The sequence below is a fragment of the Drosophila subpulchrella genome, chromosome 3R (assembly GCF_014743375.2).
Source record: "Drosophila subpulchrella strain 33 F10 #4 breed RU33 chromosome 3R, RU_Dsub_v1.1 Primary Assembly, whole genome shotgun sequence".
Classification (NCBI taxonomy): Eukaryota; Metazoa; Arthropoda; class Insecta; order Diptera; family Drosophilidae; genus Drosophila; species Drosophila subpulchrella.
This window is the reverse complement of record NC_050609.1, coordinates 12,845,083-12,861,045: the sequence shown is the minus strand read 5'-3', so window position 1 is coordinate 12,861,045 and position 15,963 is coordinate 12,845,083. Positions and strand designations below refer to the sequence as shown.

At 39.5% G+C, this 15,963-nt stretch overlaps 1 protein-coding gene across 2 annotated transcripts in view; it reads right to left on the bottom strand.

Annotated features, from left to right (window-relative positions):
* Positions 1–11,437, bottom strand: part of LOC119545752 (tyrosine-protein phosphatase 99A) — a 119,699-nt gene extending 108,262 nt beyond the window's left edge. For both annotated transcript variants that reach the window (XM_037851586.1, XM_037851588.1), the window contains exons 1-2: positions 11,071–11,437; positions 5,353–5,769 (exon numbers count right to left, since the gene is read on the bottom strand). In XM_037851586.1, the coding sequence (XP_037707514.1) occupies positions 5,353–5,467 (115 nt within the window). In that variant the 5' untranslated portion in view covers positions 5,468–5,769; positions 11,071–11,437. The remainder of the gene's footprint in view (positions 1–5,352; positions 5,770–11,070) is intronic.
* Between the last annotated feature and the right edge of the window lie 4,526 nt (positions 11,438–15,963).

The window sequence follows — 15,963 nt, the reverse complement described above, 5'->3', positions numbered from 1 at the left end:
GATTTGGTTTATTTTTCGCAAAGGAAATTTTTTTTAATTTTCACATTGCTGAAATAGTTTTCATCGGTTTTTACTGCATTATTATTTGCCAATATTTTTCGCATTCAAATTTCTGTTTTATTTTTTAGCTACAAATCATTCAAATATATATATATATATGCATATTCAGTTGCATATTCTGACTTTGCCGTTTTGATTTTTAATTGAATTTGCTGGCATAGCTGACCGGCCAGCCGTAGATTCAGTAAATGGCGACGCAAACAAGCAGAAATCGAGTCCACTCGGCGTATACGTAATATCGAATTTCAAGTACGATGATCGCTTGATTGGTTCTCTTCTGATTCAGATTCTGATTCAGGTTCTGATTTCCCCCTGAATCGTGGCAAATAATCAAATTTGATTCGTAGAACCTGAACGGGAGCTTGGAAACCTGCTAATTGATATGCATGTGTCGTTTTCCATGGGCTCCGCTGCAATTTTGTCCATTATTTTGCGCTGTGGGCCCCGAAAGAACCCCGCTGACATTTTTCCATTAATTGAAAATGCCAATGGCCAGGCGGCCGTGCAACAAAGCACCATCAAATTGCCATCCATATTGTCTGCCCCACCTAAATCCAAAGGCATTGTATTATTTTGTGGGCGCCCTGTCCGCATAAATTATGAAAAGGCCCCCGATTCTGGCATATTTTGATGACATGCATGGCATGTCCGTGTCCGGGGAACTATTTTCTATTTTCGGTTTCCACAATTCCCCTCTATCTTCTTTTTTTTTTGAAAAGTCAAATATCCCGCATTATTTACCATGTACTCGTTGCTGTGGCAAACCAAACAAATGTCAAAGCAGTCCTTGTTTGCACTTTTAGTTTGTCAATGCGAATGGATTTGCCATTTCTGTTTGCCTGCCGATGTGCAAAGCAAACTGTAAGTTATTTTAGCACACTTATAGAGAGCTACCAGTTGAGGAGTAGTAAATAAAAACCAAGGTTGTCAAAGGCGAAGTGCCGATGAAATGGTCAAATAAACTGTAATTTAATTACTTAAAACTTTTACGATGAAAGTCATGTCCTTACAAAAATATAGAAACGCTATTTGACGATATTTTATTTTCGAAAACATTCAACCTTAAATTCTGTATTCAAATTTAAATCATTTTGAAACTTAACCCCTTAAAAGTCAGCCCTTTTAATCAGGTCTCCACTGCGGTTACCTTATTTGTTCGTAAATCCATTTTCGAAATTACACGCATCGTGATCATTTTTCCTTACTTAATTATACACTAATTAAAATGTGTATGAAATATTGCATGAGAGTAAAACTATATATTCAGACATTGGCGGTTGTTTGTATTGCACAATGGAAGCAGGTGAAAATTCGATGCATTTTTTGATTGAACGTGTTTTTTGGGCAAGCACAGAATTTCCAGGCTCCTGTATATTTTATAATGATTAAAATTTGTTGTCATAAAGCCGAGCCCACCAATCCTACCAAAGAAAAAAAATTCCAATACCATGTGTGGAGTTTTTTATTTATATTTTATTGAATTTTTCATAACCGTAAGGCATCGGTTGGTGGGTTTCGATGATTTATGTACGACTGTAAAATGTGTGCAGACAGAAGCTGGAATTTAAGCTTTAAAAGTTATTAAAGGATGGGCAAAACTAACTTTTATCCCCCGGCTACTCTGTGTAATTCTTAAATAATATCCTCTGCTATTTTGCAGCTTCGTTGGCCAGCGAGCTAGGATAGCAAAAACTAATTTAGAAAATTGTTTTTAGCCTCTGTTGCTCGTCCTCCCTGTGCTTTTGCTTTTGCTTCTGCCCCGGGCAAGTGAGAATTTCCTAGAGGGCCCGAATGAATCTAATAAAGAAATTACTCCAGACAGGCTAGCCGCCAAGGACGAGGCCCCCACTAAATAAAATCTCGGCATTTTTGCCCCACGATGTCGCCAATGGTTCGGCGTCTCCAGTAATGAGCTGAATATAAAGTGCGTGCCTCGAATCGGGGGAGTCCTAAATCGCTGTTTGCTCTTAGCCATAACATGAATAATTTAAAAACAAAGGCGAAACGATTTGCGACGTGCGCCTAATACACTTTGCCGATGTAATTGCAGATGTGTGAAAAGGATCCCGGCGTCGAAAAAGGACATTCTAGCCGGTCTAATAGCTGCAAACAAAGGCTGCCGCCGCTCAAGCATTCAATTCACCAATTTGCGCTTAATGCTTGACTATTCCTAAATGGCCAAAAGACAATGTGTCTGGTCCCCAGGGGAAAAAAACCAGGTAAAACTCAAGCACACGTGTCGCTGCTGCAGACCCAATAAATATGTCCTGATGGCAAAAATTGCCGATTCAAGCTTTTCGTATGCTCGAAATGGCGGAACAGTTGTCTGACTTATTCATGGGGGCTGCTGCCACCATTGTTTTTATTGGTTACCCATTAACTTTATGTTGTATCGAGGCGACAGCTTTTTAGATAAGTTTTCTGGATGGGGAAGTGGATCCCTTGGCTACGAACAAATTATGCTTTTTTTCTATATTAAGCAAAAAAACATCGTTAAGGAGGGAGTGCCTTTGGTATTAGATTTAATTGGTAAATTGCGAAAGTTAGGAAATATACATTAAATATATATACTTGTTATCTTAAAAATTTAAAAAAAAATAAAAAATAAATAAAATCAGAAATAGTATATATATAAAATTCCCTTACTATTCATTAAAACTCTGTTAATACGTAACTTAAGAACTTATAATACCAAACAAAAATCAATCGATTTATGTATTAAATGTATGGAATGTATTTTTAAAGTCACTAGACTTATTTAAATATTTAAACTTTGAAATAAAACAATTTATTTATTCCCTTAAATTAAACTAATGTATTAGGTTTGTTAAGACTTAAATATTTTCTGTATGCCACAAAAATAGCTATTTTCAATATACCAAGTAGAAATCAATGGATTTATATGCCAAAATATATATTATTAAGTGACTTGGCTCTTTATAAATATTCTATGCTTTGAGGATTAAAACACTTCAAGAACTGTCTGTTTCGAGATAAAAACTTCCCGGATGATGGGCAATTTGGGTGATTTTTCCCCTGCACAGGATGGCATTCAGCAGGAAGCCGCCTTTGTTTCCCGTGCATCTGAAACAATCTGGGTGGCATCGTTTATGCCAACAATTAGCCGCATCCAGCTGCAGTTACACGCCCACTTGGGCCAGCAGTTCTATGGAAAAGCGTTAGATGGTGGATGGTAGATGGCAGTGGAAAGTAGACCAAGTACACTCCGTTTTGTTCGAAGCCCGCTTTGTTTGTGTCGCCGGGACTTTAATTGCGAAAACATTTTCAAAAGTTTTTCATAAATTTCTCGCACTTAACCGAAAGTACATAACGCAAACAAAAGTAAAGTAAAAGTGTGTGCTACTTATGCAGCTTATTTTCAGTGTGTTGCAGTTGCAGTGGCAGTGGCAGTTGCAGCATCAAACTTCGCTGCAATGGCGGCAATGCACATCAATAAAACGAAAATTGCTGCAGAATGGTGCACAATTGTCCTGGGAAGCTGAAAGGCGTTGGAATCTGTGTGTGCCTGTGTGTGTGTGTGGGTGGGTGGTGTGTTGGCCAAGGGGGCGTGGCAGGTTGCTGCTGTTGCTGTTGCTGCTACTGCTGCTGCTGCAGTGAAAACAATCGAAATTATAGCAAACAAGCGCGTAAACTTTTCGCTTTCATGGTCGGATATATCTATATATGAATGTGTGATTGTGTGTGACTGTGCGGCTGTTGTTTGCCTGTGTGTGTGTGTGTCCTGCAGTTTTATTGCTGTTCTGTTGCGGCTGCGGCTGAAGGCAGACATTAAAATGCCTGACAAAAAGCACCGCCAACTGCAACCTAATGCCAATGCACACACTCACATTTTCGCATCTGTAATCGGGAGTGTTTTTTGGGTAGTCAGTGATGCCCAAATCAAAACTTTGAAAATTATTAAGTATTTTTTTTGATAATAAATGCTGAAATGCTTTATTCATTTATTAACATAATAATTTCTCTAACAAGAACTGGAATAAAAATCCTTTGAAAATGTTAGGTTAATGTTAAGACACAGATTTTTCTTTACCAAAATCAGTTGGTATACTTTTCATATCCAAATATATAAATAAATTTCATAATTTAATATGTTTAAATGTGTAAGTATTAACAAAAATTGTATATAGAAACTATACAATTGCAAAGTATATTGTTCCTACAATTTGAAAAAAAAAACCATTTAAAAAGGGTTAATTTGGAAAGAGGTGTAATCTTTTTATAATTCCAGGATAATTCCAACTAAAAATATTTTACAAAAATATAAAAGCCAACCGTCATTACTAGTTTATGCGGTGGCTTTTTATGCTAGCGCCTGTTTTTCCAACCGTTTTTTATTGCAGCTCTTGATGACGAGCGAACTGCGCTCATTTGCGTGCACATTTTCCGAAGCACAGTTTTTGGGGCCGTGAAAAAATGTGTGTCAACAAAAGTTTTGGTTTCCCAGCTGCGGCGAATTGGGTCCGCTTTCACTAGTTATTTCTGTTGTTGCCACTGTTGCCACTATTCTGTGACCGAATCTAATGGCACACTGGAGAGGAAAGCCGGAAAAACAGTCGAAAACCTGCCTGCAATTAGTGACTAGAGACCCCAGTGGAAGTTGCAGAGCAACCCTTTTTTCCCGTTTCGGCAGTTTTTGGAAAACTAGTTATGCTGCCATAATTAAATGTAAATTATCACCATGTGCACAAAACTGTTGCCATGTTTACTTATTTATTTGCCAGTTAATTAGTTCGGAATGTGTCCCCGAAATCTGGTGACTTTTCCTGTTCAGCCGGGTATTACAGACCACGTACAAGAAATGTAATTATTTTCATTACATCAACAATGCAGGCCACACCACACACACATCCAATAAATGTGTACACCCAAGGAGAAGACAACAATGTCGCTGACATTTCCAATACAAAGCCAGAGTGCGAGGCTTTTGTTTATTCTTGACATTGACGTCCCTCATTAATGTATACGACGTCGACTGCCGGCATAAAAAGGCGACCTTCTGTAATTATAATTAATACGAAAAGAACATGAGGGCCCCGACCCCTCGATTTGCCGTGTCAATGGGGCTCCGTTGACCCGAAACCAATAATACGGGAAGCCAAGAAAGTTCTGGGGGGCAAGAAAAGGATGGGCTGAGAAGGACCTCCTTTACCGGCATTAAAAATTCCATTAGCTGCAAACTGCCCGCGTTAATTAGAGCCGCAAACAACAGCTGATAGAAATTTTGATCACAACCCCCTTATAAATATATACATGTATTTTTCCAGGACTTACCAAAGATTCGTCCTGCCCGCGAAGCAGGCAAGGTGGCCAAAATCAGGAGCAGCACACAGCCTGGAATGATGAGCCCTCGATGATTTCCGTTTCCGGCCGATATGCGCAGCGTCATTTTGTTTGATGCGATTGGGGTTTGGTTTTTATTTATTTTTTCTCGTTTTAATCTAAAGCAATTTATGCGGTGGTTTGCGTTACGTTTGGTTTTTTTGTTGAATTTGGTAGGGTTTAGGTTTTTAGTTGTCTGCCCTTGGGCTTTCCGAAATCAATTTACATTTATTTTTGGTTTATTTCCAGTGCCAATTAAACTATGTTTGCGTTATGAGCTGTTGCGTTTTTTAGTTATTCAACTTTGATACGGTTTTAGTTTGTTTTCGTTTGCACCGATTTTGGCTTTAGGTGATCATTTTGAACGAGCTGCAAATACGAGAGAGAGAGCAGAAATGAAAATTAAATTTGTTGTGCAAACAGGATCACATTTGATTTGCTGACGATTGATTTTTGCTTTCAATCAGACTGGGTGTATTTGCTGGGGGGAATAGTTTTGACCTGCTTTATATGGTGTTTGAAGAGCTTATAACTTTTAAATATTTATTTCTTTTTTGTTTTGAAATGTTCAAAGTTTCTTGGTGATTCTAAACTATAAATTTATATTTGCTAAAGATTTTTTGGGAATAGTTTTAAAGAGTTCTTCTGCTTTTTTTAGTGATTCTTAACTCTTAGTTTAGATTTCTTTTTTTATCAGATTCTGTGCTTCTGCCACGGTTTTTTTTTTCTATTTTCAATTTGAGGGACTTTTACGGTCTCCTAAAATCCCCAGACACTATCCCTTTCGTTTTAGTTTCTGCGGCTGCGAAATTAACTAAAGATGTCAGTCCGGAACAGCGGGGAATATAAAGAGAGTGTGTGTGTGTGCTAAAGTTTATATGCTGAAAATGAATTTGGCATTTTTACAACAACCGAGAACAGCGGCGCTCTCGGAAGTCTGACAGCATAAAATGGAGTGAAATCTCTGCTGGTGGTGTGCAGTCAACTAATGTGGCCAAAAAGGGTGGTGCAACGCAGTGGTGGGGCAGTGGATGGGTTGTAAAACCCGAGGGGGGCATGCTGCGCTCCATAGTAAAAGTGAAATGCGCCGGAGGCGGACTGCACATTTAATGCGGCAACAGTTACAACATGTGGCAGCAAATGGCGATTGCTGTTGGCCCAAACAACTTGGCTTTCGACTATAAAAACTGGGAGCCTTAAAGCTGCCACGCCCCCCTCTTGCCACTGCACTCCCCTTTTCAACTTTGGCAGCAGCAGCCCGTGCAACAACAGCAACAACAACAACAACACTGACAACGAACAACGAACGCAACCCGCCGCACATTGCACATGACGTAAATGTTGTGGTTGCTTTTAAAAACTTTGTTTTAATGTGTTTGCTGCAGGCTGCAAGTTTATTTTTTGTTAACCCCCCCCTTCCCTCCGGAGACTTCCACCCTATGTTGACGTTAAAATTTAAAGTTCAAATTTGTAACTTTTCACGGCAAGTTTCAATGAAAACAGAGCGATGTGCAGACGGCAAATCGTTTTGGACCTCAGGCACTATACGCATTTTCCTTCCACAGATTGTTGCGAAATTTCTCTGCTTTAACAAGTACACAATCACTTTTTAATTTTTTTAACGCACACCTCTGGTTTGAGCTCTTTTCCGATATGATTTCCCGCTTTTTTCCTCAACAATCAACCGATTCGCAAAAAAAAAATTCAAAAGAGTGCTGGCAAAATATTATACACGCCGCAGCTGGTAATTGAAGTTATTTTCCACATTACACACCCTTGGTTTTCCGCGTGGGCAAAAACACATTGACTTTTTCACAGACACCACAATGTGTGCCGGTATGAATTTTCGCACATAAAAACTCCGTTTGTGTAAATAAGTTTTTTTCATAAATACGAGTTGCTGTTTTTGTTTGGTTTTGGCCGTGGCCAGGAAACAACATTAACGTAAGTTTGTTTGGGCTCTCTTTTGAAAAAACAATATTATAACATTGAATACTTTTTGAACATAAATATTGGCTTAGCTTAAGTATCAGGACGGTTAAAAAAATTATACAAGTTATACAGGACCCTCAGTGTAGCTTTGAAATATGAAAGTGGAGGTCTTGTGATATAAATGATATCGCCTTTCGATTAAATTTTCAGCATTACCATTACAAATTAAATTATTTTTTTACATTTATTTCTTAGAATATAATTTTTCTTTCCTGCACACAGGAAATTAACAATTTCACGTCAATATATATTGTAACATGTAAAATTCACATTTAGTTTGAGAAATAACGTATTACACATATTTTAATAAATTCTAATAAACAGTTCAGGTGAACAATATTGAGTATATTATAAAAACATCTTTTTTAGCCAGGCACAAACGTAAATAGAAAAAATAACACTACACGTAGTCAATGGAAAAGTAAAACTGCCTACAAAAATATGTAATTGGAATGGTAGTGCTGTTCTTGATACACAGCTAATCGCTGTTATTAGTTCTCACACAAACAGCGAGGCCTGCGTAATTCCTCGAAAAGGTAGACCCCTAATGAAGACATGGTCCCTTAGAGAAGCCCATTAATAGTCGCGGCTAGACGACCTCAAATAGTCAACGCCTTACGCTAAGCACCTTAACGACAATTGCCCCCTGGAAAAGCATTTTCATCTCCGGTGGCAGTCCGTCAGTGGTCGTCACTCAACAAGTATCACCCGCCCAAGCCAAGGGCCCGGAAAATGGAAAAACAGGAGGGGTCCACCACCCAAATCCAGTTCGTAATGACCGGTTGTGGATTGCAGAGTGGCGCAATGTGCCCGGTGGCAATTAAAGTGCCTCGGAACTTGTAGTTTGTAGTTGAGCAACATTTTCTCAATTTTCCACATAATTCCAAACGCACCTCCTCCCCCATTTACCCCTCAACCCCCCCTACCGGTTCTTTTTGAGTCCATTCTTGGCCATTAGTCCCCTTTGGGTCCGTGGACAGTTCCGAGCCGCTTTCATGCCCGAATGCCCCAAACAGCGAGTGGAAAACAGTGAGGAGCGTTAAGTAGCTGGATGTCAGTAGCCGATTTGCAGTTATGACAACACCACTTCCAAGTGCAGTGGCGCCCCTTTTGGGGGCGAACTTTAAATTAAACAGTAGCAAAAGGCAGGAGCTGCCAGTCGAAACCAGCGGGGGATGTGACTTGCAGCACAGAGAAAAATATACCACACAATAATCCATCATTATGATACTTGTAATTTCAGACATCTCGAAAATAATCTTAACCATTCTGGAAATACCATTTTTACACTTCCAGTTTACCAGAATTATTAAAATTATATTCTTAGCTGGCAAAAATTATTTGTAACGAATTATACAATTGTTTAAATAATTTGGAGTACAAACCATTTTAAATATCTTATATTAAGCGGTTGTAAATATTCACTTTTAAAAATTCTCCTCACAATTTGTTGATAATATTTGAAGTTTAAGTATCTTTATGTTAATAAAACTCAATGAATATAAATATGTGCTTCAATCATCAAAATAATTTACGTTTTTATGAATTTCTAAACTCTTTTAGTGAAGGTATCTATAGTTAGAAAAATATTTTTTAAAATTATCATTAGTTATTTAAATTTTAAATTTAGTAAATGTACATTTTAAGCTAGTTAATATTTTTCTTTTAAATTTATGAGGCTGCTATGTTGCAGATTTCTCTAAGTGCATGGGTAAAAACAGTGCGGCAGTGAAGAGTGAAAAAATATGGCACTGCATTTGCCATGAGGCACGAGGCATGAGGCATGAGGCACGGGGCAGGCAACAAGCAGCCCGGGAATCGTCGGAGTAGAATCATACAAAATATGCACGGGACAGCAGCAACACCAGCAACATCAGCTGCAACAGCAACAGAAGTTGTAATTTACAGCTTATTTACGTTGGAATAAAAAATGAATTAAGACAACGAACCAGCAGCATGACAGCAGCTTCCTCCCCGGGCAGCTCGCAAAAGGTAAATGCATAAATAAATCAGGCAAAGTCCAACAGTGAGCAAAAAAATATAAAATAGCGAAAGAGTGGAGCACAAGTTAGAGCGGGTAAATGCAGGAATATAATTAAATGCTTTGACATGAAAGAAAAGCAGTCAGCTAAATGGGAATGCTGGAACTTGGTTAATTAGCACGGCCAGAGGTGTCGCGAATGTCCTCTATAGATTGAGCCAGTTTAAAGTTTAAGCCATGCAAAAGTAAGGAAGAGAAAAACCCTATAAAAACACGTGTCAAGTGGAGTCGTCTCTGAGTATTTTTCTGTACCGCTGTCGCCACTTGGTGGCACATATAGATGGAGATTATAATGCCAGACGTTGCACAATGGGTGTGCAAAAAATAGAGAGAAAATAGAAATAACAACTGCAACAGCAGCAGCTTAAGTGCAACTGCAGTGGCTGTGTGACTCAAGTGTTGCCACAAAGGGGGTTTTCAAACGAACCAGCCATCCAACAACAAGTTGCCTTTGTTGCAAGTACAACTGTAATTGTTGCCCCGATGAAAGCGCACTATAAATCGCCGAGCTGCAACAATGAAATTATTACACGAAGAGTCCTTCAACGGAATTTATCACATGCCAACCACATACGCCTAATCATCTTGTAAGCATTACTAAACATTACTAAAACCTCTACTCGAAAAGGACACTCGACTAATTCGGTTTAGATGCCAGGGTGCAGCCTGAATTTATTTTATTATTTGCTGATGTTTGCAATTTGGGCACGTGCCGCAAATTCTAAAATAGTTGAACGTGTGCCTCCACTCCAGAGCCAAAAATCCTTCTCCTCCAAAAGGTTAAGCACACACACAAACACTTTCTTTTTATTTTTTCGTGGGGTTTTAAGGTCCAAGAACCATTTTTGCGCTTCGCTGACTTTGTTGACAAACATTTTTTTGAGTGGGGCAAACATAATGCGAAAGTGTAGTAGAGGCAATAAGAGTGCTGCTGCCGAAATCAGCGCAAATTTAGTGGCAAAGCAAATAAATTTATTTAAGTTTTTCCCAGCCATTGTTGTTTATTTTATTTTTATATATTTTTCGTTTGCCGACGAAATGTCTCAAGTCGCTGGCTGGCTGGCTGGCTTTTATTGCCCCAACAAATGGCAGTCATGGAATTAAGAAAAATGGCGCAAAAAGGGTTCTCCAGCTTGGTGTTTGTTCAATGGCACATACACACAGTCAATCGGGTGGTCTTTTGTTTGGTCCTGTCCCTGGAAAAAGCACCCAAACTCCAAGAGTCCTAACAATAATGTCGGCTATTAGCGGCAGGGCATGACCGAATCCCGGGTCAGCAGTTTAAAATAAAACTTTGCTGCAAAAGGGTCTTCATTTTCCCTCGAAATGCCAAACCAATTTCTCGACCAGACCAAACCAAACCGACTAACCAACCGCCCACGACACTCACTAATTAAACTAATTAACTGAGATGGCCGAGGGATAAATTGGCTAAAATGTCTTGGCCAACGCGCTTCAAGACGCAAATTGAAAGGGAAAACGTTCTGCAAAGTGGGTCAACATAAATCCAAAACCCCCATCGAAAATGCAAAACATGCTGCAGTAAGAGCTAGGAATTTTATTTCCTAGCTGCTGCCTCTATTATAAATCGTTTAGTTATGCTTGTGGGTCAAAACCGGAATTCTAGGGATAACCACCTTTTGCTGTATTTTTTATTTGCTGCAACTCAAGACCTTCTATCAGTTACTGGTTTATCCTCGAGATCGTCGGTATTTGGGATCTTGGTACACGCCAAGCACACGAACACAAATGAAAACTTAACACCGAACTGGACACCGACTGCCTCATTTTATATTTTCTTTGATTTTCAATCATTTACTGTAGATTTGCATGATTATTCTGGCATTCACTGGGTATATTTTTGCCCGGTTATATTTAATATTTCTGGCCTGGCTCGAAGCACTTTTTGGTGGCCCTTCTGGCCTCTTTGGCTGAGATATATTCAGCGTCAGGATAAACGCGCACACACGCGACGCGAACGCACGAAGTCCGGCAGCGCCAGCGGACACATCCTTACGAGCGCACAACAAACACGAAACTGAGCCGCTTCGTTTTTGCGCAAATAAATTCCCAGCTGAAAGGCAGAAGCCGCCGCCGCCGCCGCTGCACCACCCCATCCAAAGAACCCCTCTATAAGGTCGGTGGTTCGTGGCCGACTTCGGCTTTCTGGCGGCTTTCACCACACACACGGCAATCTGCCGAAGCTCCGAACCTCTGTTGCCTAGATTTGTGCGCGGGTGGACACTTCGGCTTTCGTCCTGCCGAGAGCGAAATATCTCTCTGCCTCTCGGGGAGAGAGCGGGAGAGCACTGCTGTTCCACTTTCAACTCCGAAACGAAACTCACCTCAACTCCGAATAGCGGTGGCCTTATCACTGATAAGAGAAGCGCTCTTCCGAGGACACGACCTGCCCAAATCGCTCAGGTGCCGAGCGTTCCGCTACGAACTGAATGGCATCTGAGCCAGCAAGTGTTCAAGGAACATCTGGAGCAGTGTAGTATAGTCCTGGCTAGACAGCAGTATGCTAGGGATAAGGGATATAAGCCTTAAAAGGATTTCAAACTAATTAAAAAAAGATTTTAATATAATTTTATTTTTAGTTAGTTATGCAAATTTATATCCCACCACAAATATGCATTGTTCCTAATAGGACCAAGCTATGGTATTATTTTACTTTAGTAATTCAATTCTTTAAGATAGCTTTATATTTAATCTTCTATGGGTTGTTTCAATATAAATATTACTCAAAATGTTCTAAAATGCTATCAGCATTAATGTTTCTTTTAACAGAAAATATTTCCTAACATAATTTTTAACAGCAATGTGTAGCAAATAAAGTAGAAATAATGTTAATTTAATTTCTGTTTATATCTAACAGGTGTAACGCCTTCGAAAGATTTCACACGAATCTAAAACCCCTGAAAGGCAAAAAGTTGATTGGTTTAACAGAGGTCCTTTGTCCAATAGGTTTACAGAGCATTTAACCGCAGGAGAGTTTATTCGAAATCGCTTTTGATTTTCTGTTCTTTCATGGCAACTGTAAAGGACTCTCAACATTTTCGAAATTCGCCAGCAACAACAGGAACTACCCCTGTGTCCTTTGCGAATGTTGTTTTTCTGAGCTGTTAAAACTTTGAGCTGAGCAGGACATCCTGTTAATGCTTTTAAATGTCTTGGGAACAAAGGTCTACATTCGAATGTTACAAGTATGTAATCATTCTTACTTTCAAGAAGGGGTGGAATGTTGTTTGTTGGCTACTTTGTTCTGCTCAGTGTTATTCTAGTCTGGGCTTTAACATCTGTTAGCAAGCTGACTGAAGATGTTGGGTTTGCATTTCACTTTGTTTAGTAACATGAAAGAAATAATTTCCAATGTCTTTCAGAACGAAATCAAAAAAATGAACTTTTAGATTCCATTACATGAGCTATTGAATTCCGATTTAGTAGTGGGTTACCTCTATAAGTTTGTAGTTAAATTCTCTAATATTCTACATTAAAATATTTCTTTTAAACGAGTGTCAAATTTTAACCCATTTTCATGTTCGGTTTTTCCTTGATATCAATGGCTTTCAGAATGGGAATCCAAGTCTGGACTTCTAGAATCCTTAACGGGGGTCACAATTTTTTAATGAGAAACCAAAAACTGCTTTTCCAGGTTCCTTAACTTGAGTTATTGGATTCCGATTGAGATGCGGGATACCTCTGAGCTCGTGGGTGTTCGTCAATGTTCTACATTTCTCTTTTTCAACATTATATCCCATGTTCATGTTTAGCAGAAAGATATTAACATTGCAGATGAAAGTCCGCTGACATAACATTTCAGTCCTAACATTTAAGATTTTACATTCGGTATATATATTGACGTTAAGGCTGTCAAGAACTAGTAACATTCATCAGGGAACTCGCAATGGTATATGTTATGTACATAACATTACAGATATATCTTACGGCTTTCGTTTACATTTTCGAATGGAATTTTATAAATGTCCGAATCAAAATCTTTACACTTTATTTTAATGTTGTAGGTAACAGAGTCTGTGACGTAGATCTATATTGTGTGCCCTTAACAGAGGAGATAACATTAACCATTACTGTTGTTATTATCTTTCACGTTCAAGGTGCCTTGAAGTTTAAAAAAATATGAATATGTTTCCTTAAGTCATAATTAATCAGTTTACAATTTTTTTTAATATTCCACATTACTTGCCCCATATTATGCCTCATGTTTTCTGTTCTATCATGGCAACTGTAAGGATACATTTTCTTGAAATTTTCGAGAATCACCAGGAACTGTCGTTTGCGAATGTTATTTTTCTGAACTGTTACGAATTCGTGGTGGGGGTGGGTGAGCAGGACATACTGTTGATGCCTTCAACTTAATTTTAATGTTGTAGGTAACAGAATCTGTGAAGTACATTTATATTGTGCACTTTTAGCAGAGGAGATAAAATCAGTCTTTACTGCCTTGTTATTGTCTTGGACTTTCAAGGTCCATAAAAAGTAAAAAATTCAAGTATCAGTACTAGATTATCCGTTAAAAACAATTTAAATTACATAAGTATTCAAATTTTACTGAAGACGTACGCTGTTTTCTAAATATAAATAAGTTTACCATCTGACAAAACTTCCAATCGAACCCAATAATTTGTTGTGCTAATCAGCCCACAACTTCCGCAATTATCTTGGTGGCCCAGCTACCTGCCCCTAAACGATGGCCACACCCCCTCGAGCCGGTCAATTGCCCACAATTTAATGGCTATGAGCAAGGTTAGGATACTTACCCCCACCAACAACATCCTGATGCAACTGAAAACCCACCCTTAGGTGCAGACTTGCAATCGTGTTCGCAATCCTGTAATCGCAGGCTCTTCATGTTGTTGCCGTTGTCAACGCCTCTCCAAAAAGGGAGCAAAAAGGGAACCCTAAGGATCAACCCCTGTGCAAAACCAGCGACGATTTATAACAAATTTTAAATTACAAAAAATTGCAACATTGATAAGGGATCGGAAGCAGGCGTCGGGCGAAACCGAAACTAATTCGCAACAAGCGCAATAAAAATTATGAACAATAGCGGAAATTAGCCATGGCATCGGAGGGTAGGGAAAGTCAACTCGCTCTGCGGTTTTTCGCCAACAGACAGCGAAGCGAAATGCCAACCAATGCGTGACGAATGCAAGCTGCGTTCAACAAATGGGGAAAAGTACACAGAAACAGAAATTTTGACATAGGATCGAATACCCAAACCTTTTATCAACCAGGACAATAAATAATTGCTTTTACAGCAACTGACATCCATTTTCGGATCAAGTAAACCCAAACATAATAAAGTTGATTAAGAAATTTAAATTTTTAAAATCAATGCTACTATTATGCCATTGTTTTAGTAATCATCTTAATTTATAAAAAGTGGGAGAAACTAGTTTTTGAATATATTCGAGTGTGGAACACTTCGCTAACTTTATTTTTCCTGTGTACTTTAAGGAGTAGCTCGTGCAATTGCAGATGACATTGGGGGATAACACTTTCGCCGAGGGGCCGGAAGTTCATGGGGGCGAAGTTCACGGCCCCTCCCGGCAAACACAAACTTTAATTAGCAACTTTCTCGATTTTTTTCCATTCCAAGCCCAGGCATTTTCCATGTCCTCGGTCGCGTTTGAGTGGCTGCTGCAGCTTCCGGCGCTGCACCTTTCTGCCCCCGGGCACATGTTCGTGGTAAGTTGATACCGCTCTCTATATATCTATACATACAGCCAGCCATATAGCCAGGATGTGATTGTGTGTGCTGGAAAAAGTTTCCTTCTCGGCTGGGATAAAGGATACTGAGCTGCTGCTTCGAGGGCGAATGACACTTGACAGTGATTTATGGCCGGGGCCACTGATAACCCGCCAAAAGCAAAACCAAAACCAAATCCAAAGCCGAGCGGCAAGTGCAAATCCAGGGCACAGGGGCCCCGATTGTCTCACCCAACCAGACTCGACTCACCCCCTCGAATTCCAATTTATCTATATGTATATATCTAAATATATTTCCATGCCGCAAATGCTGCAATTTCGGTCCAAAACGCTCGCATGTGCAATCATTTTTTATCGCAAATCTCCCGCTCTCCACATCTCACAACTCTAAGCGGCTGTTGCGAATCGCTGTCATGTGGCGAGGTCCTGCCCCGCCCCCTTTGGTCCGCTTACCGCTTCCCGCCCCGCTTTTTTGACTGCCCAGCGGGGTGTTAAATTGCCAGAGCTGCTGCCTCAATTTCAGCGTCATTCAACGCCATTAACCTTCTGTCAATTTCAATAAGTCAGCGTCGCAAAAAAAAAACCGCCTGCCTTTCATGGAAATCTGCTGCAATTGCAGAGCACTACGGCAGTCCAGATCTAATACAATATTGATAAGCAGGAATATAAGGAATATAAGTGACCAAGTGCACAGTCGTAGAGAGAGAGAGCTAAATTCGAGCCTGTCAAGTTGGACATGCATGTCCTAAATTACACTCGACTCACTGGCCAAAACCACAAGGGATGGCTCGAATATA